Below are 19,344 nucleotides of genomic sequence, written 5' to 3' on the forward strand. Positions count from 1 at the left end.
CCTCTCTCTCTTTTGTACTTTAACAGGCCAGATAACTCTCTCGAATTGCGGTGTAGCTACTTCTAAAGATCTAATCCAAAATGGCCAACGAAACGCCTTCAGAATCTTCAGCGACCAGCTCTCAAAATAAGCAACCTAAACAACCGAAACCCACACAAAATGCTAAGCCTGAAAAGGCTGCTACTGGCGGAGGAGCAGGGGACAAAGTGAAATCAGCTAAAGATTTGAAGAAAGAGAAAAGAGCTGCTGCTGTAGCTGCTAGAGCTGTGTCTGACGTACCTGGTTCCAATGAAGCTGGTATTGGAGGTAGACCTTCTCTTAACACACAAAATTCAGGTATAGACGGTGGAAGAAAAGGCTCAACATTTGGTCAAACCGTTCAACAACATCATCAGTCAGGATCTTCATCGGGAGCTGGACCAAGTCATAGTGGTGCAGGAATACCAAAAAGACCAAATAATTATTCAGAGCCATCAGCATTATCATTATCGACAATACAACAAAATCTGTTCTTTTCACATTTACCTAAACAAGAATTTCCTGATACATCAGCAGCGTTGACAACGGGTAAATTGCATCCAATTATAATTAAATTAGGTGTTTTAATGTCAAGTGGTCAATTGAGAGGTTCAAATGCAAGAACAATGGGTATGATGTCTGCTTTTAGAGAAGTTATAAGAGATTATGAATGTCCAGATCAAGCTGTTTTATGGAAAGATTTACCTATTTACCTAAGTCCTATGATTGCTTGGCTGGAAACTTGTAGACCTAAAGGTGTAGGAGGTGGTAATGCTATCAGGTAAGCTGGAAGGAATTCTATGTATTAGTTTTTAGGCTGACATGGTGTAACGTTTGGCAGGTGGTTGAAATCTGAAATTAATAGATTAGGTGAACAAGGTGATAGATCAGAAGCAGAGGTGAGTTTAGGAATTTGAATGATACACTCATAATTCATATGCGAAGAGCTGACTGTGTATGCCACTGCAGCAAAAAGACTATCTAGTCGAAGCTATAGGGTTATATCTTCGAGATAGAATAGAGTTTGCCGATAAAGTCATTGCGGATAATGCCAAAGAGAAGATACGAAATGGTGATACTGTGGTGACTTATGCTCGGTAAGTCTATGCATGTTCATATAACAGCTATCAATAAATTTTCGACGTATTCAAGGGGTAGATATGCTGAGACTTCAATGTGTATCCAACTTATAGATCCTCGGTCGTTGAAAGAGTCTTACTTGAAGCTCATAGGGATATGAAAGCTTCTGATCCAGGAGCTGGTTTCAATGTGGTCGTAGTCGATTCAAGGCCTTTATTGGAAGGTAAGTCCACTTATGGCGCATTTATGACACGAACAAATCATAAAAAAATCTACATCATCATTAACATCAATCCTCATTTTTAGGTCAACAATCACTTGAAGCATTATCATCAGCAGGAATATCATGTACATATATATTATTACCATTATTATCATCAATTTTATCACAAGCAGATTTAGTTTTATTAGGTGGTTCAGCATTACATTCAGATGGTGCATTATATTCTAGATCAGGTACAGCAATCGTATCAATGTTAGCTAAAGAACATAGAGTACCTGTTGTAGCATGTGTAGAAACTTATAAATTTGGTGAAAAAGTCGTTTTAGATGGTGTATCAACTAATGAATTAGGTAAAGTTGATCAGTTATTAATTAATCCAAATAATCCAAAATCAAATATACAAACATCAAAAATAAATAATTTAACTCCATTACATCTGGTTTACGATGTTACTCCACCAAGTTTGATAACCGCTGTTTGTACTGAGGTAAGTCAAACTCTACTTCAGCTTCAGTTTGAGGTGTAAATCCGTTCGAGGGTCCTAGCTAACGCAATAATCCTATCATCAGATTGGTTTCATTCCGCCGAGTTCTGTACCTACAGTATTGGGTAAAGCCAGTAATGTAGTATAATTCGTTTTGGTCAATGATTGAAGCAGGATATAATGTGTATATTTTATCGATTAACCACATTCATGCATTACTTTATGGTATAAACAAACCAGGTATAATTAGAAGAAAGAGGGTATATAATTATAAGTGAATACAAGATAGCAAATCCAGGTTTTTCAGTCTTTATCACGCTCACATCCTTTCCCTCCTCCTACCAATTGAAGCGTTCATGGAAGGGAATTTATCATTTTCTTCTTCTACCTTTTTCATAATCCTAGTCGTTATTTTAGTAGAAGGATGTAATTGGATTCCATACTTATTACCTGGCATAGGAGTTTCCAAAGTTGTATTAGAGGGGATGTTTTTCGGAACATTAGGTAAAGGAGTTTGTAGAGCTAAGGAACTTCTTCTTCTAGTTTGCATACCTGTACCTGTACTTAAAATCCTACGTTGATGACCAGGTAAAGGAGTTGATACAGTCTTATCTAGTGGAGTGGCTGTGGAAGATTCCAGATTGACTTTTCTTGATGTACCTAAAGGTGTCGATCCTGCTATTCCTTTAACAGCGAATTTCCTTTTCATCTATAATTTGTCAAAGCAATGAAAATCAGCATGGACATTCAATCTATATAATACTCAATCTATATAAAATCATAAAGATCAAGAGAACTCAACTTACCAATTCAAGTTCTTGTTGTTTTGAATCCAAAGCTATATTTAACATTTCTCTATCTTCTTTCAATTCAACTTTTCTCCTCTGTAAATTTAGTATTTCTAAATCTTTTGATGATGATTCCAATCTTAATTTCTTGATTTCCTCTTTCATCTCAGATACATAAGTATTATCCGATTCTGATTTCTTGCTTTGAGCTTGAGCAAGCCGTTCTTCAGCTTGTTGTAAGTCTTCTTGTAGCTAATTTTAAACAAATTAACAAAGTCAGCTACCTGTCCAAGGGAAAAAGCGAAACCACAACTTACCCCTTCGTTCTCTTGTTCGAGTACATTGATATGTTCCTCGGCCTCTCTCAATCTTTCATCAGAATCTCCTCTTCGATTCTGTTCAAGTTCTAATCTCTTTTCAATCTCATTCATTCGTTTTCTCATTTCGTCTTCACTCTTTCTATACGATTTCAACTTATCGACTTGTTGAACTAGGCTTTCGATTTCATCTTCATCTACTAATTTGTTCTCCGTCAACTCTTTGACGTGTGTTTTCAACTCTGCTATCTTCTCATTAGCTTCATCTAGTTCATGTTGCATCATTGGATTATTTTCTAGGACAGGAGGTTTGGCTTCGTATTCATCAAGTTGGTCATGTGCTGATTGAAGTTCAGCACGTAAAGCTGATATCTCCTCATCCTTTTGGTGAGACTTTTCAAGTAAAGTATTTGCTTCCTCCAGATCTTGTTGGACCTGTTCAAGTCGTTTAGCTGTTTCTTCTAATTCCTCTCGAACAGTTTCTATATCAGTTTCTCTTAATTCATATTCATCAAGTTGTCTGTGAGCACTGTCAAGCTCAGCTTGTAGAGCTTGTAAATCACCTTGTTGATTTTCCATTTCCGAGGTTTTCCTGAGTGCATCTTCAAGTTCTTGTTTGACTGCTATATAATCGTCATGGTCCATGTTGATGTATTCCAATTCTTCGATCTTCCCATGGGCATTTTCCAATTCTTGTTGTAATTTGTGTATTTCATCCGAATTACCTTGATCCTTTACCAATCTATCTCTTTCCTGATCTTCCAGACTCTGTTTCGCCTGTTGTATCTGTTTCAGTTCATCTTCGACTTTTTGTTTCTCCAGTTGAAGATCTTGAAGTTGCTTGCACATATCTTCAGAATCGGCCAAAGTTTTAGCTAATCTAATTTCTAGCTCTTTAGCTTCAGATTGAGCAGCCATAGTCCTATCTGACATTCCATCTAATCTCAATCCAGCTTTAAGAGTTGGTGAAGGTTTAGGTGAAGGACTTTTTCTGGTTTTAAGGGTTTGCACTTCTCTTTCTAGATCTCGAACTTGGTTATATAAAACTTCGGCATCTAAAGCTCTTAAATTCAATTTTGCTAAACATTCATCACGTTCAATGACTTCATTTTGTAACCTCTTAGCTAAATCTTTATATAGTTCCAATTCAGCTGTTAAAGCTGATGTATGAGATACCTGAGCTTCAAATAATTTCCTTGTAGGTATAAGTAGATCTTTATTATGCGTTTGTGACCGTAATACAATGGCTGATGGGGAAGGTGTTGACGTGGGTGATGAAAATGACATTGTCATTGTGGTATCAAAGAATTGAGTTATATCACCTGCTGCACTTGGCGCTTTAGGAGTTTGTACATTGGAGGATGACGGAGAAGGGGAGGTTTTAATTGGAGATGGATAATTTGAATCTAAATCATCTTCTTCACTGCGTCGAGTTAATGGCCATGTCAATTCAGCTTGTTCAGCTGACATATCAGCGAATATCGATGAAGTGTTGTATGGTCGTCCAACTGGGGTTGGACTGATAGTCTGATCTTGATGATTAGAGATTGTGGTTGATGGTGGTCGACGGATAGTAGGATTTGATAAATCTCCTAAATCTTGATTCTCTTCCGAAATGATCGAGGTATCCACATGGGGAGGAGGCACATTCCAAAATTCATCTTCTGTACTATTCTTTATATCTTCTTTTATGGGTGACAAAGTTTGACTATGCCTCAAATCAGCTGCACCTGGTATTATAGTTGATGAAGATGGTAAATCGTTCATAGAGAAAGAAGTTAAATCTTCAGCAGGTTGAAATTTAGTTGAGAGTAAATTTGACATATCTTCAGGATAATCCATTTCAGCTGAAGGTAATTCGAATCCGACTAAACTCGTATCCCTTGATGTATTCCTATTACCTCGATCTATACTTGTATTAGGTAAAGATAAAGGTGAACAATGAATTTCAGGTTGACCATTCCAAGATTCGTCTACACTTCTTTCATCTTGATAAGAGACATCACCATCAACATCTATACTCATTTCTATCTCTCTTTCATCGACTTGCTCGTCATAATGATTATCTGGATTCCTCGACCCATATTCGTCATTGGATGCGATTGAAGATGCAATCAATGATACTTCGCCTTCTTGTCCTGGTACTTCCCAGCTTTCATTCCCTATTGCGTGTTTACCATTTTCATCTAAATTTGAGTTTGATCCTCTTCTAGGTGACATGGAAGGTATAGTGACTGCTAATAACTGTGAGAAAAATGAGTTCGTAGGTGAAGGTGGTGGCTTGGGTGTAGGTTGATGGACAGATGCATTAGGTGTAATTATCCTAAATTTGTTTTTGGGAAAGAACCGTACTAGCATTATAGTTGCATCAGCATAAGTTTCGCATCTTCATGCAAACATTGCAAAGCTTACCTCCATTGCCTGATCCGGGTGTACCTGTAGATCTGAGGATACCTTTCACACCTGGAGTGGAGTTGAATGTGAATGTTTGGGTGGTTTCGGAAAATCGCATTGTGTGAGGTGTGATTTTCTTTTCATTCGTACCATGCTCTTCTATCTCGACTGATACGTTAGGTGAGGTAGATGGTGAGATACTCTGGGTTGAGAATTCCTGAGGATCTGTGAAATCATGAATACATTAGCTAGCAAGCCAAGACGTTGTTTCAAGCCAATCCCAGCTTACCTGCTGGATTAACCAAATTCACAATCCTCTTCTTCACTTTCAATCTAGCTGCTGTAGGTACCATAGACGAAGAAGCCATTGTGGACGGTCCAGGACCTGCTTCAGCTGACATGGTGAAACTACTGGCTAGAGATGACGATGATGTATGTATGTATATATGTATGCAACATGCAGTATGACAATATAAAGAAGGAATGCACAGATAATATCACCGGTTTGTTGACATTAAATGTTGTTGTTCAATTAGGAGAAGGAAAATCAGCCACGTGTCGCTTGTTTACGTCTTTCAACCTTCACCGTACGGCACATTCCACCCTATATGAGAGGACACTGTTCATCCAAGTGTAAATCGTATGAGAGATCACAAAATGAAATGCATAGCCTTTCAAGTGACTGTGTGCAGTCTATGCATGGCATCAAGATCTTATTCACTAAGTTAGATAATTAGATAGAGTATTCATATATTACTTTTCCTTCCCCTTCCATATCACAAAACTGGGGCCCATTTACATTCTACTTTGATGCAAGACAATAGTCTTAATCGAACTAGCTTTGAGTTGACTAGTAGCATTCTCCATACTGATGTCTCCATTTCCGTTTTTGAAGTCCCATACCTAGTAGAGCAAATTAGCAAAAAGTTACTCGCGGGCAAAGAAAGTAAACTTACACGTTTGTAGAGGAAACCACCGCCTAAAACTTGGAATGCCCATCCAACAGTTGAAATAATACCAAATACAGCGGCCAAGATATGTCCTTGTGTAAACATTCCAATGGTGTTGATCAATCCAGCAGATCCGGTAGCTACAAACACCATGAGCATAAACTCAGAGTCGCTAGAGTAGTATAGAGTAGTAACTTACAGGGTATACCGACGAGCATGTAGATCGAGTACAATAAATGGAAACCACCGAATAAGAAATAAATATCTATTTCGTTAGCTCCGTCAGCAATGAATCAGACTTACAAAAGAAGATAGCCATTGTCTTTCCTTCTGTTCTGCAATAACCTAAATAAATCGGTCTGAACCAAAGGATGAAAGATGCTAATCCAATTACCACAACGTAACTAATTGAACTTGCTAAGTCGGCACTGTAAAGAGTTGTAAGCTATAAGAGTAAAGGTCACGCAGGTTTAGGCTTACCCTCCTTCCGATGCACCGGCAAGTAGCAAGAATATACATCCTAACATGTTAAGAAGTAAAGTTGCAGCTAAAGCATACCACTGGTAACCTATCAAAGTTATAGTCTGTCTTTTTGCTGGTTCCTCTATAATGTTTGGATCGTAATGTACGATAGGGTAAACTAAATATCATTTCAACATATCAGCTAGTCAGTCTATATGAATAAATGTTTAGCTCACAGAAAGGCCAATTATTCCTATATGAACCTGATTCTTGCTCTCTTCTAGCTAAATCCTGTTCTCTTCTTGCTAATTCAGCTTCTCTTCTTTCCAATTCTGCTGCTCTTGAATGATCATTTGTACTTGTCCCTCCACTTCCACCGTATCCCCTATAATCACCATATGCATTCGTCGTATTTCCACCTCCGGATTGACCACCGAAAGATACAGATGATTCGTTAGGTTGTGAAAATGGATCTTTAGCTGGATCCGAAAATGGATCGGTATCTAGGGTAGCATGCTGTGAGTCCGCAAATGGGTCGTCTAGAAACTCGTGACCATCAGCTGTATGTCATGTACTCGCCGCTGAGACACTCACTTGATGGTTTGTATGCCATTCTGTATCTTATGAATGAACGGTAAAGGAGTAGTAAACAAAGGTTTATTTATGGAGGTAGAATAATATTTGTTGATGACGATGAGATATGCACAGCTTGTACGGTGGGGCTTATCAGTTATCAGTTACTCACCCCAGAAGACGGTTTATTTGAGTCAAATATTGCCACGTGTAATCAACCTCTCACCGTTATAACTCGTGATCGGACCTTCTCAAGCTAATTTAGCGATCTTTAGTGGATTTATAAACATTACATTCCTCATTTACTCGTCTATCTCAGTATCTTGAAGAGCGAAACATGTCCGAGATAATATCTTCTGTTCATCCGGAAGCGAGTACCAGCGGAAGTCCTGCTACCAATACAAGTGTGGAAGCTAGTCCCATAGCACCAAGAACTACAGGACGAACGAGGGTAAAGTCTCAAAGGGTTTTAGAAGCGGAAGATACCAAACGATATTTGCTTAAACAAGCTCAAGCCCAAGTGAATCCTCAACATCAAGAAACCCCTGGACGAAGCGCGAAACCCACGACTTATTCTAAAAAGGGTAAAGGAAAGAAAAAGGTAGATAATGAGGTTTACTGTGTTTGTAAGACTGATAATGAAGGTAGTATGATCGAATGTGGAGAATGTAATGATTGGTAAGTTTATCGTGTCATGTATGACATAGTGTTCTTGAACATTTCATTCTTTGAATGGTAAATCATGGTTTACATAGCTAACTTGTCTGTTCCTGTTCAGGTTTCACTTCAGTTGTATCGATTTAAAAGACGATGAAGCGGAAAAGATCCGTACGTTCACTCAAGTGACTGTTCATTTGGATGGCACGATGTCTGACAATTTCAATCTTACAGATGAATACATCTGTGACGAATGTACTCAAAGTACAAGCAAAAGAACTACATGTAAGTTGTATAACGTCTTTTCACCCCTATTTTGTAGATATGTATATAGTACATCCATTTTATCCGTGTCCTCATTGTTTCATGGCGATGGATTATATCGGTACACAAATGTCGTATTGCTGCACTGGTACAATGCGTGCGACAGGATACTGTCTCTGTATCCTACATATTCAAGAGGCTTTTATTCCACATATCGTCGATATTCGAGACTGTGATTCTTTGCAGGTACACTGGCTTATGTGTTGCATATCATGCTCAGACAAGTACGATATATCCACTTTCGTATCACCTTCCCCTCCTCCAGGAATAATACCTGCAAAGCGTAAGCAACCTAAATCTGAAAAGGTAAGCTTAGTTGACAATTCGGTCTTCCATCGATTGATCGTATCGCTGATACATTCGAATATAGGCTACACCATCACATTCATCAGAAGACAATGATTCAGGCTCAGAAGCTGAAATTGATCAAGCAACATCTTCTTCAAGACAATCCTCAGTTCATGCCACCCCACCTCCAAACAAAAAGCCTCGACCATCAACAGACAACAAACGTAAATCATCTTTAACGGTAAATAGACAAACCTCGGTAGAACGAAAACCTTCTTCAGCTGGAGGAGCTTTACCTCCGATGAGAAAGTATGTCAGGGAGAAATTAGCGCCTCTCTTCAAAGGCTTGTTCGAAGGTATGAATGATGAAGATGCAGAGAAGTTTGGTAATAAGGTTGAAGAGGGAATATTCACTCATTTCAAGGAAAGCATAAATGGTAAAGAGACTGCGGGAAACCGATATAAGTGAGTTGGCTATTCCCTCTATCGCACAAAGCTGATCATTTGACTTTAGAACCCAGTTCAACCTACTCTCATCCTCAATTGCTAAAGGCTTACGACAAGATATCATATCATCTATCACTTCTCATACACTATCACCTATACAAATAGCCACACTGACTTCAGCAGATTTAGCAAGTGAAGAACAATTAGCAGCTATACAGAGGGCTAAACAAGCAGTCCTAGAGCAAACTGTTAAATCCAAGTCAGATGATTTGGTATCTTCTTCAATTAGATTAGGTAGAGATGGATTTGAAAGGGTCGAAAATGCTCGTGAGAAAGAAATGAAATTATTATCTGAACAAGAAGAATTGAATAGATTAAAGGTTGAACAAGATAGATTAGAACAAGAACTTCGGTTGAAGAAACCTGAACCGGAAAAATCACCCATAACGAAAGATATACCTAAATTCAAAGCTGAACCACAAAGATCCAACTCGATCGATGTCTCTTCACCTTTAAGGCAAACTTTCGTTCATTCCGCTTGGAGCGGTACTACACCGACTAAAGAGGCAAATGAAGAAAATGATTCAATGACAATTTCGAATTTCGATCAGACAAATCTGGATCTAAGTGATATAATCAATCTAGATGGTGACATGGAAATCGATGATGGGTTAGATGATAAACCGGTGGAAGAAACACAGCCTAGTGAAATGGAGGTGTTTGAATCAAAAGAGATACTCTGGTCAGGTGGTGTGAGTTTATCTACAATGCGATTTGTATATTATCCAGTCAATCGAGCTAATCTAGACAATGTAATAGATAACTAATCCCGCTGCACCCTCGAAACATATCCCACCAATGTCATTACGTCTGATTAGTCGTGCTCCAACTCTCGACTGGAAATTATTACTACCTCACCAAACAATCGAGATCACAGGTCGGGTCCCAACCAAAACATCTTTACAGTTTATCAGTGAAATGCGATTGAATCCATCAAGAGAGTTGGTTACTGTAGCATTTAGTCTAGATTCAAAAGCCACAGATGAAGAGATATTGACATGGGAAGAAATGGTTGAATATCATATTGGCAAAGAGTAAGTGAATTCTAACACTTTGTGCAATTAGCATACTGATCGTCCTATGATAGTCGACATGCTGTTTATTTACCATACGGTAAACATCCGCCGGCAGGAGCAGCAAAAGAGTTATATCTCATACCTTTAAGACCAGAAGATCCTTCACCTGAATTTACAGAATTGATAGATGGATATTTCTTACCTAAAGAAGGCAGATCAACCTCGGTATTTTTAGGTGTATTCATTTGTAGTAAAATGTCTGGGTCTGCACCAATTCCAACTGCACCTAGGTCAGATCGACCACCAACTCCACCTCTTCCCCCTCCACCCGTTGCGCCTACAATACAGCCGGCCGCTTCATCGGTGTTACCAATACCAAATGAACAGTTACAAGCTTTGATGGCGAGTCTAAATCCAACCTCTCTACAGGGTTTAGTTGGGGGTATCACACCGCCTGTGGGAGGTACAACTCCACCGATCGCAATAGGAAGTACGACACCCATGCCACCTCCACAGCCGCAACAGGGATATGATATCTATCCTCAACAACCATATCCAGCTTATCCTCAACAGAATTACGATGCGTATCATCAGCAGGGATATCTCGACTCGCGATTGGGGTCAAGATCATGGGAAGGAAGTGAAGGTAGAGATCCAAGAGGAGAGCGCAGGAGGGACCAGTGGAGGGAGGAAAGGAGGGATAATGGGTGGGGTTCTAGAGGGGGACATAGGCAGTATTAGCTGTCAATCTGTATTGAGCAGCATGTGTGATGCATAAGACATAACGAATCCCGATGTTTTTCATTCAGTTCACATGGAGCAAGGAGGAAGAGGGATGGAATGGTCACCGCCTGACTATGTTCTTGAAATGAGCAGAACGAACGGAACAAGAGAAGGTCACTATGTATAACACTGTTCGTATGACGCCTTAGCCAGAAGGCTATGTCCTATGAAGGAGAAGCGAATCGTCGAATTGCTGTTGCATGTAACATATCACAATATTCGTTGTGCACATCTACTACGATAGATGACGCATCTTCCAAAAGTCAAATATGCGCCTTCTACATTCAAACGAACAAGCAAGAGAGTCTTGAACCACCTCCTTTGAACATGGTCAGGAAACGTCAAGGAATAACCGACAATGTAGGTTGTATCCGTAACCCCTTCTTGCCGTATGTTGTCCTCAACAACAATCTACATCCCCTCTGAAGGTAAATCGTAAATATCTGTAACGTTTTGTTTGCGGAGATGTCAATTGGAGAATCCTGAAAATATGTATACGCAGAAAGGAACTGTTCTGTCTAGTTTCGAAGATACCTTGATAAATGTGATTTCGGTCAAACGGTTTGAAATAAATAACTGAACTTCTGCCGGAAAATTGAGAAACTCATATATCGCGGAGAATGTCTGATCAAACTTCGACAAGACGTACCGTAATGTGAATGCACAGAATGAAACAAAACAGGTCCCACCCTGAAAGCTTGTGGGATTGAGTCTAACTGGGTTCAATCAATAATTCTATGAAGGCGAGCAGACTTATATGGGTATGCAGATCGTCCAATAACTGGGTTATCAGAACAAAGCAGACATCATCAACAAACAAAAGGTGCCGGCCAGCCAGTCAAAATGACGACTTCGGATAGTGGTTTTATTCCGGTAGCTTGCTATAGAACGAATAGTAGTAGCTGCTGCCTTCGGGCTCGTGAGTTCGAATCTCACAGTCGTCGTTTTTAAGTCTTTTTATGGCGGTATGGAAAAATCGAGTGTCAGTAAGTGTGGAAGAAGTAACGATCAACAGTGAGCTCTTCTATCAAATGACATACATATATAGCGGGCTGTACAGCTATCGTTTAATCACTTTGTTATCAGTCGTAAATCGATGTACAAATGTACCTTGAGAAACAGAAACGAAAACATGTTGAAGTGCAGATGTTAAGGTTTGGCAGTCTCAAGATTCACGTCGGCATACGACGACCATTTTCATTCAGCCGCAGAGTCGCTAAGCAAGCTTTTGCATATGATACGTAAACAGACCACCACTTGTCAGTTTTTCGGCTCTTTTCTCTTCCAGGGCTGAGGTACAATACAAACCTGGATTCAAGTTTAACCTTCTCAACTAAAGATGTAAACAACCCTACAGTACAACCTGCGACTTACAACCGGATTAGGAGAAATGATATGGTATCCGACGCGTGTCAATCACGTAAGTGGTGGTAAGATTATAGGGTAAAATAGACGATTGCCGTGAAGCCTTTTTTAGCGCGTTTGTCGATAAAAACAAAAACAGAAAAAATCCGCAACAGCTTTGTTGTTATGATTATCTTGCAGACCACACCTCATAGTTCATTATCCTTATCTTGGTTTTTGAAAGCTACAAGAAGGACATCTTTTTTCACAAAATCCTCGTAATCTTTATCCTCTAACCTTTACATCTTCAATTGTCACCGTGCTTTCTGAGATAGAACGGTACCCTTTCATTTAACTGTCGATTTCCATTCAAAAGACAATTCAGTTTCCAATCACTGAATCTTGTTACTCCACACTCATTTTAATAAGAAGTATCCATCATCACTCGGTGCTCATTTCACCACAGGCTTTATTATAGTCTCTTTATACATTCTATATAGATCAAACATATATCTTCTTGCGATTTCGCTTTAATCAAGATATTTATTCACGATGTCCGGTCCTAGAACACCTAGTATATCTCGACCTCATACACCCAACGGATTATCCCCAAGAGGATCATACACCAATCTTGCTGCCGCCTTGGAAGCTTCAACACCCGGATCTTCAACACCTGGCCTTATGGCTGAAAAGGAAAGAATGAGAGCCGAAGCTGAAGTCAGAGAAGCTTTATTGAAAGCGGCTGATGGTGCTGAGAAAGCCAAGAAGGAGGAAGTGGGTATGCCAGTAGGATCTCCAGGTGAGTGGTCAATACCTCCATACTTCTATCCGGCACTACAGCTGATTCTTACATCTGCCCTTTTAGTATGGCCTATTCTCAGTTATTGCGTAGCATCCATCATGATGACTGTGGTCAACAAATTCGTTGTATCTGGTCATCAATTCACCATGACATTCTTGCGTAAGTCCAGCTCTGAACTATACTGATCATAACCAAATGCCTACGTTCGCTTTTAGAGAATCAGCAGGCTGACTTCTGGTTTCATGGCAGTTCTAACAATTCAATCAGCAGTCTGTGTAGGGTGTGTATGGACAGTCAAACGAACTGGTTTAATCAGCTGTAAGCCTTAACCATTCACCCTCGGTCATCTTTAGCTAATAGTCAACCAAAATGTGTAGTCCGAGATTTCGATATGAACGACGCCAAAACTTGGTTCCCTGTTTCTTTCCTCCTCGTAGCTGTTATTTATACTGGATCAAAATCATTACAATTCTTATCCATTCCCGTTTATACGTAGGTCTTTCCCTTACTCAATAGTTGGATATGAATCATCACTATAGACAGCAAGCTGACTTTTTCGATCTAAATATGACTCCAGCATCTTCAAAAACTTGACTATCATTCTTATCGCTTATGGTGAAGTGCTTTGGTTTGGCGGAAACGTTACTGGTTTAACCTTAGTAGCCTTCTTCTTGATGGTTGGATCCTCCATTATCGCCGCATGGTCGGATATTTCTACAACGCTCGCTAGACTTTCAGCTGGTGTTGCTGTTGTTGATCCAATCAGTGGAGTTGATGTGCCTCTTCCTACAAGTGTTATCGGTAGTCTCAACGCTGGTTACGTCTGGATGTTTATCAACTGTATTGCCTCTGCCGCTTATGTGAGTTCCGGAATGTGTTGGGCAAAAAGGATCCTCTCATTTATAAATTATTGAACTGACTCCTCAAAATGATAGGTATTATTCATGAGGAAACGAATCAAGGTTACAGGATTTAAAGATTGGGACTCTATGTTCTACAACAACCTACTCTCTATCCCTGTTTTACTTATTTTCTCTTTGATTGTTGAGGATTGGGGATCCGCTTCATTTGCCAGAAATTTGTGAGGTTTGATTGCCTCATCCGTTCCGTTCCAATCCTAAGCTGATCGTATGCAACAACCGCAAATAGCCCGGAAGTTGGTAGAACCTTCTTGCTTTCCGCCATCGCATTCTCTGGGGCTGTCGCTGTCTTCATCTCCTACTCTACTGCTTGGTGTGTAAGGACCTGTGGGTCAACCACATACTCAATGGTTGGAGCGTTGAACAAGTGAGTAGGAATACTACACGAGATTTCGAAAATTTGCATCTAACGGATTATTTTTGGGATCTTTTAGACTCCCTGTAGCAGCATCGGGTATATTGTTCTTTGGGGATCCAGCAAACATGGGAAACGTTTCTGCTATTGCTGTAGGAGGTGTAGCTGGTGTGGTCTACGCTGTAGCTAAAACCAATCAAGCTAAAATAGAAAAGGCTAAACAAACTAGACCAGGAGATTCTAAAGCCTAAACGAACATCGTAATATATATAACCGTAAATCGTGGATGGGGTATTCACGGATTTCAGCCTGTCATAGAACATCTCCAATAGACATATGGACACTTATTCTCATTCCCTTTTACTCATCGATACAGGTAGTCATGCCCTCTCAAGCGGATGTATTAGATTAATCGTCTGCATTTCCCACCTTGGCAGAGATTGTACTTGTTTAGGCTATGAACTAACGATGTAGATGGATCAAAGTCATTGCTGGTCTCCACTCTTCTGGTTATAGTTGAGCTATAAAGAGCTACACAGAGCAACTCGCTCATTCGGACATGTTGTGGCTCAGTTGCGTAACGTTCCCAAAGTCATCGTTATAGGAAGAAAGCATGGTGTAGATCCGTCAAGTGCTGATCGTGAATCGCGATTTTTTAGAAAATTAGGACAGGGTAGCATTAGATAGTTCACAAATGTTAAGATTTTCAGATAAAAGAAAAAAGGAAAAGAAGTTCTTTAACTGTATATACGGTCAGTCGTCTGATATATGTAACCTGGTAGAATTCGTCGCTTGTAGAGGTAGAAGGTTGAAAGTACGGAATAGATTGGTATTGACTATGGACAAAAAAGCAGGAGCTCGCCAGAAACCACAAAAGATCGAAAAAGATCGACGATTGTGAGATTCGAACTCACGAGCCAGAAGGCAGCAGTTAATTACTATACTATAGTAAACTGCCGGAATAAAACCACTATCCGAAATCGCCAGAATGTGAAACGATGAGCACGAGCAAAAGTATCAATAATTATACGTGATGCCAAAGACCACCATATGCATACTTGTATACAGCCTGCCCAGCATCTCTAATGTGCCGGAGAGCACGTCAACTGGTAGCCTCTCAAGACAAGCGAAACCTAGTAAGAAGAAAGATCGTACTGAAACCTAGACTGTGAATGTGCCACTACTTGATATGGAATGAACAGAGAGGGTTTTGATCGCTAGTCGCCGATACGAAACTCTTATCTCTTATATCTGATGTCTCTCTACCAACGAATCATATAGTAACCTCCATTTATTTTCCAATTTTTGGACATTTTTATAGTTACATGTTCCTGAAAGTGGCTGCATTTTTTGATGAATTGATGAGGAAGCGGAGATTACCGCTGTATTACTCGAAATTTTTCACTACCAAAATGGCTACTTTCCAAAAATTGGAAAACATAATCGATGAAATATTGGAAAACATGAATGATTGTTGGAAAACAAATCATCGTATTTCTCTTTTATCTGATCACGATAACCTATTATAATTTAATTTATCAACCAACTAACTATCTATTATACCGGAAATCCATTTGTATCCCGGACATCCCAATCCTCATTTTTCCCTGTCTTGTGTATCGTGTAGCCCATCCCTACCTTATCCTTCTTTTTCTTTTCTTTCTAACATTAATAAAAAGCTTTTAGAGCTATTCAAAATCAATGAGAATCGCAAGGTCAATAGGTCATTTAAGATCAAGACCTTTATCAGTCTCATCAACAAAATTACCTATTGGTAGAATATCTTCATTGAATTTGAATTCTTCCATAACAAAAGTCAATTCTCTTTTGACAATCTCAACACCTTTTGTCGCGACTAGAAATTTATCTTCATCTTCTAGATTATTACAACCATCAAAAATGTCTGACGTAGAAATGGGTGAAGCCAGTAAGGCTAAAATCATTGATGGTAACGCTATTGCCAAGTGAGTAATTCGATTCAGCGAAATGTCTCACTTTGAACAATCCTTACTAATTTTCTACATTCTAGACAATTGCGACAATCCATCTCTGAAGACATCTCAAAACTCCAATCTACCAACCCAACTTTCCATGCTCCTCATCTTGTCATTTTCCAACTTGGTTCAAGTGCCGCATCATCAACATATATTCGAATGAAACTTAAAGCAGCCGAAGAAAGTGGTATGACAGTTGAACACATTCAAATACCTTCTGATTCAGAATCAGGTGCTACTGCTGGAACAGGCGTTAAAAAAGTATTAGAAGCCGTTGGAAAAGCAAATTCTGATGAAAAAGTTTCAGGTATTTTAGTTCAATTACCATTAGAAGGTGCAGGTAAAACTGAAGAAAAAGCTGTCGTTGATTCCGTAGCAGTGAACAAAGATGTTGATGGTTTCCATCCTGAAAATATTGGTTTATTATCTTCAAGAATCGGTAACCCACATTTCGTCCCTTGTACACCAGCTGGTACAATCAAGCTTATCGAATCAACAGGTTTCGATTTAAAAGGTTCAAATGTCGTTGTTTTAGGTAGATCCGATATTGTTGGTACACCAGTTTGCGCTTTATTAAGAAAGAAAGACGCTACAGTCACTCAATGTCACTCTAGAACTAAAAACCTTCAACAAATCGTTTCAACAGCAGATGTTGTAGTAGCTGCTATTGGTCAAGCCGAATTTGTTAAAGGTGATTGGCTTAAACCAGGTGCTATCGTCATTGATGTAGGTACAAACTATATCCCAGATTCAACCAAGAAATCAGGTCAACGATTAGTCGGTGATGTACATTTCGAATCAGCCTCTAAAGTCGCTTCATTCATCACACCTGTGCCAGGAGGTGTTGGACCAATGACCGTTGCCATGCTTATGAGTAACACTTTCCAAGCTGCTAAAAAAGCTTGGGAATCTAGAAGAGCCAAGAAACTCGTCCCTCTCCCTCTTGAACTTTTAGAAAAAGTCCCATCAGATATCGAAATTGCCGTTGCTCAAACTCCTAAACCTGTAGCTACTATTGCTGAAGAAATTGGTGTACACCCAGATGAAGTAGAATCTTACGGTAGATACAAAGCCAAGATTGAACTTAGTGTTCTCGACAGACTCAAGGATAGACTTGATGGTAAATACATCGTTGTCGCTGGTATCACCCCAACACCCCTCGGTGAAGGTAAATCTACCACCACTATCGGTCTCGCTCAAGCTCTTGGTGCTCACCTTGAAAAGACCGCTATCGCTTGTGTCAGACAACCTTCTCAAGGTCCAACTTTCGGTGTTAAAGGTGGTGCCGCTGGTGGTGGTTACTCTCAAGTCATCCCAATGACTGAATTCAACTTGCACTTGACTGGTGATATCCACGCTGTCACCGCTGCCAACAACTTGCTTGCCGCTGCTATCGACGCAAGAATGTTCCATGAAGCTACTCAAACCGATAAAGGTTTATTCAACAGACTTTGTCCAGCCAAGAAAGGTGTTAGAACTTTCTCCAAACCCATGCTTGCTCGATTACACAAACAAGGTGTTAACAAGACCGACCCTAACGAATTAACAGAAGAAGAAGCTGCCAAATTCGCTAGACTCGATATCGACCCTGCCACCCTCACCTGGAACCGTGTTCTCGATACCAATGATCGATACCTCAGACAAATCACTGTTGGTCAAGCACCAACTGAAAAGGGACACGAAAGAAAAACCGCTTTCGATATTGCTGTCGCCTCAGAATGTATGGCCGTTCTTGCTTTGGCCAAAGATTTAGCCGATATGAGAGCTAGACTCGGTAGAATGGTTGTCGCTTCATCTAAAGCTGGTGAACCAATTACCGCTGAGGATATCGGTTGTGCCGGTGCCATGGCTGTTCTTATGAAAGATGCTATCAAACCAACCATCATGCAAACACTTGAAGGCACCCCAGTTTTCGTTCACGCCGGTCCCTTCGCCAACATCGCTCATGGTAACTCATCCATTATCGCCGATAGAATCGCTTTGAAATTAGCTGGTATTGAAAAAGGTGATGATGAATCAAGAAACGGTTACGTTATCACTGAAGCTGGTTTCGGTGCTGATATTGGTATGGAAAAATTCTGTAACATCAAAACTAGAGTATCAGGTCTTAAACCAAATGCCGTAGTACTTGTTGCTACTATTAGAGCTTTGAAGATGCACGGTGGTGGTCCAGCTGTCACCCCAGGTAAACCTCTTGATGCTGTTTACACTCAAGAAAACTTGGAATTATTAGAAAAAGGTTGTGCCAATTTAGGTAAACATATTGAAAACGCTAAGAAATTCGGCTTGAAAGTTGTTGTCGCTATCAACCAGTTCACGTGAGTCGGTCGGAAAGTTGCGCAATCGATGTACTCTTAAACTGACGAAACATTGTAGTAACGATACTGCTGCTGAAATGGAACTCGTACAAAAATACTCTCTCAATGCCGGAGCTGATTACGCTGTACCATCAAACCACTGGGCTAAAGGTGGTGAAGGTGCTTTAGAATTAGCTAAAGCTGTAATTGATGCTTGTACCGAACCATCAAAATTCCAATTCTTATACGATCTTAACCAACCATTAAAGAACAAGATTGAAATTATTGCTAAAGAAATGTATGGTGCAGATGGAATTCAATTATCTTCAGAAGCTGAAGAAGAAATTCAAAGATATGAAAGACAAGGTTATGGTGGATTACCTATATGTATGGCTAAAACAGCATTATCTTTATCAGATGATCCATCTAAAAAAGGTGTACCAACTGGTTTCACTTTACCAATTAGAAATGTTAGATTATCAGCAGGTGCTTCATTCGTTTATCCTTTAGTTGGTGATATGTCAACTATGCCTGGTTTAACTACAAGACCTGGATTCTATGATATCGATTTGAACCCTGATACAGGTGATATTGAAGGTTTATTCTAGGTCAAGAGAGGTGATTTAGAATAGGTTTTAGAGGGAAGGTTTTTTGATAAATATACCCTAATTTCGTTTTTTAAATCTTTTATTTGGGAATTTCAACAATCAATAGTGTTTCTTTTGCATCGTTCGTTTTCTTTTTCTTTCACTTTGTACATATTCTTCA

General features: G+C 39.7%; 6 protein-coding genes across 6 annotated transcripts; 4 read left to right on the forward strand and 2 right to left on the reverse strand.

Annotated features, from left to right (window-relative positions):
* Positions 1-80: 80 nt before the first annotated feature.
* Positions 81-1,953, forward strand: L201_005365 (uncharacterized protein; the record flags this gene model as incomplete). The annotated part of the gene is made up of 6 exons (XM_066221096.1): positions 81-799; positions 860-917; positions 988-1,115; positions 1,212-1,321; positions 1,405-1,808; positions 1,891-1,953. The coding sequence occupies 6 exons, from the start codon at positions 81-83 to the stop codon at positions 1,951-1,953; spliced, it is 1,482 nt and encodes a 493-aa protein (XP_066077193.1).
* A 171-nt stretch (positions 1,954-2,124) lies between these two features.
* L201_005366 (uncharacterized protein) lies at positions 2,125-5,705 on the reverse strand (the record flags this gene model as incomplete). Its single annotated transcript, XM_066221097.1, has 5 exons — positions 2,125-2,514; positions 2,612-2,845; positions 2,911-5,261; positions 5,323-5,529; positions 5,594-5,705. The coding sequence occupies 5 exons, from the start codon at positions 5,703-5,705 to the stop codon at positions 2,125-2,127; spliced, it is 3,294 nt and encodes a 1,097-aa protein (XP_066077194.1).
* A 394-nt stretch (positions 5,706-6,099) lies between these two features.
* Positions 6,100-7,329, reverse strand: L201_005367 (uncharacterized protein; the record flags this gene model as incomplete). Its single annotated transcript, XM_066221098.1, has 7 exons — positions 6,100-6,207; positions 6,261-6,394; positions 6,454-6,519; positions 6,600-6,682; positions 6,735-6,894; positions 6,953-7,255; positions 7,311-7,329. 7 exons carry the CDS (start codon positions 7,327-7,329, stop codon positions 6,100-6,102), a joined length of 873 nt encoding a protein of 290 aa, XP_066077195.1.
* Positions 7,330-7,626: 297 nt separating this feature from the next.
* L201_005368 (uncharacterized protein) lies at positions 7,627-10,822 on the forward strand (the record flags this gene model as incomplete). The annotated part of the gene is made up of 8 exons (XM_066221099.1): positions 7,627-7,967; positions 8,068-8,117; positions 8,181-8,231; positions 8,491-8,576; positions 8,641-9,023; positions 9,073-9,757; positions 9,825-10,099; positions 10,153-10,822. 8 exons carry the CDS (start codon positions 7,627-7,629, stop codon positions 10,820-10,822), a joined length of 2,541 nt encoding a protein of 846 aa, XP_066077196.1.
* Positions 10,823-12,760: 1,938 nt separating this feature from the next.
* Positions 12,761-14,536, forward strand: L201_005369 (GDP-mannose transporter 2; the record flags this gene model as incomplete). The annotated part of the gene is made up of 8 exons (XM_066221100.1): positions 12,761-13,007; positions 13,074-13,169; positions 13,260-13,328; positions 13,388-13,502; positions 13,588-13,870; positions 13,946-14,091; positions 14,160-14,297; positions 14,365-14,536. 8 exons carry the CDS (start codon positions 12,761-12,763, stop codon positions 14,534-14,536), a joined length of 1,266 nt encoding a protein of 421 aa, XP_066077197.1.
* A 1,450-nt stretch (positions 14,537-15,986) lies between these two features.
* On the forward strand, positions 15,987-19,184 carry L201_005370 (uncharacterized protein; the record flags this gene model as incomplete). The annotated part of the gene is made up of 3 exons (XM_066221101.1): positions 15,987-16,249; positions 16,315-18,597; positions 18,656-19,184. 3 exons carry the CDS (start codon positions 15,987-15,989, stop codon positions 19,182-19,184), a joined length of 3,075 nt encoding a protein of 1,024 aa, XP_066077198.1.
* Between the last annotated feature and the right edge of the window lie 160 nt (positions 19,185-19,344).

The sequence above is a fragment of the Kwoniella dendrophila genome, chromosome 7, assembly GCF_036810415.1.
Source record: "Kwoniella dendrophila CBS 6074 chromosome 7, complete sequence".
Classification (NCBI taxonomy): Eukaryota; Fungi; Basidiomycota; class Tremellomycetes; order Tremellales; family Cryptococcaceae; genus Kwoniella; species Kwoniella dendrophila.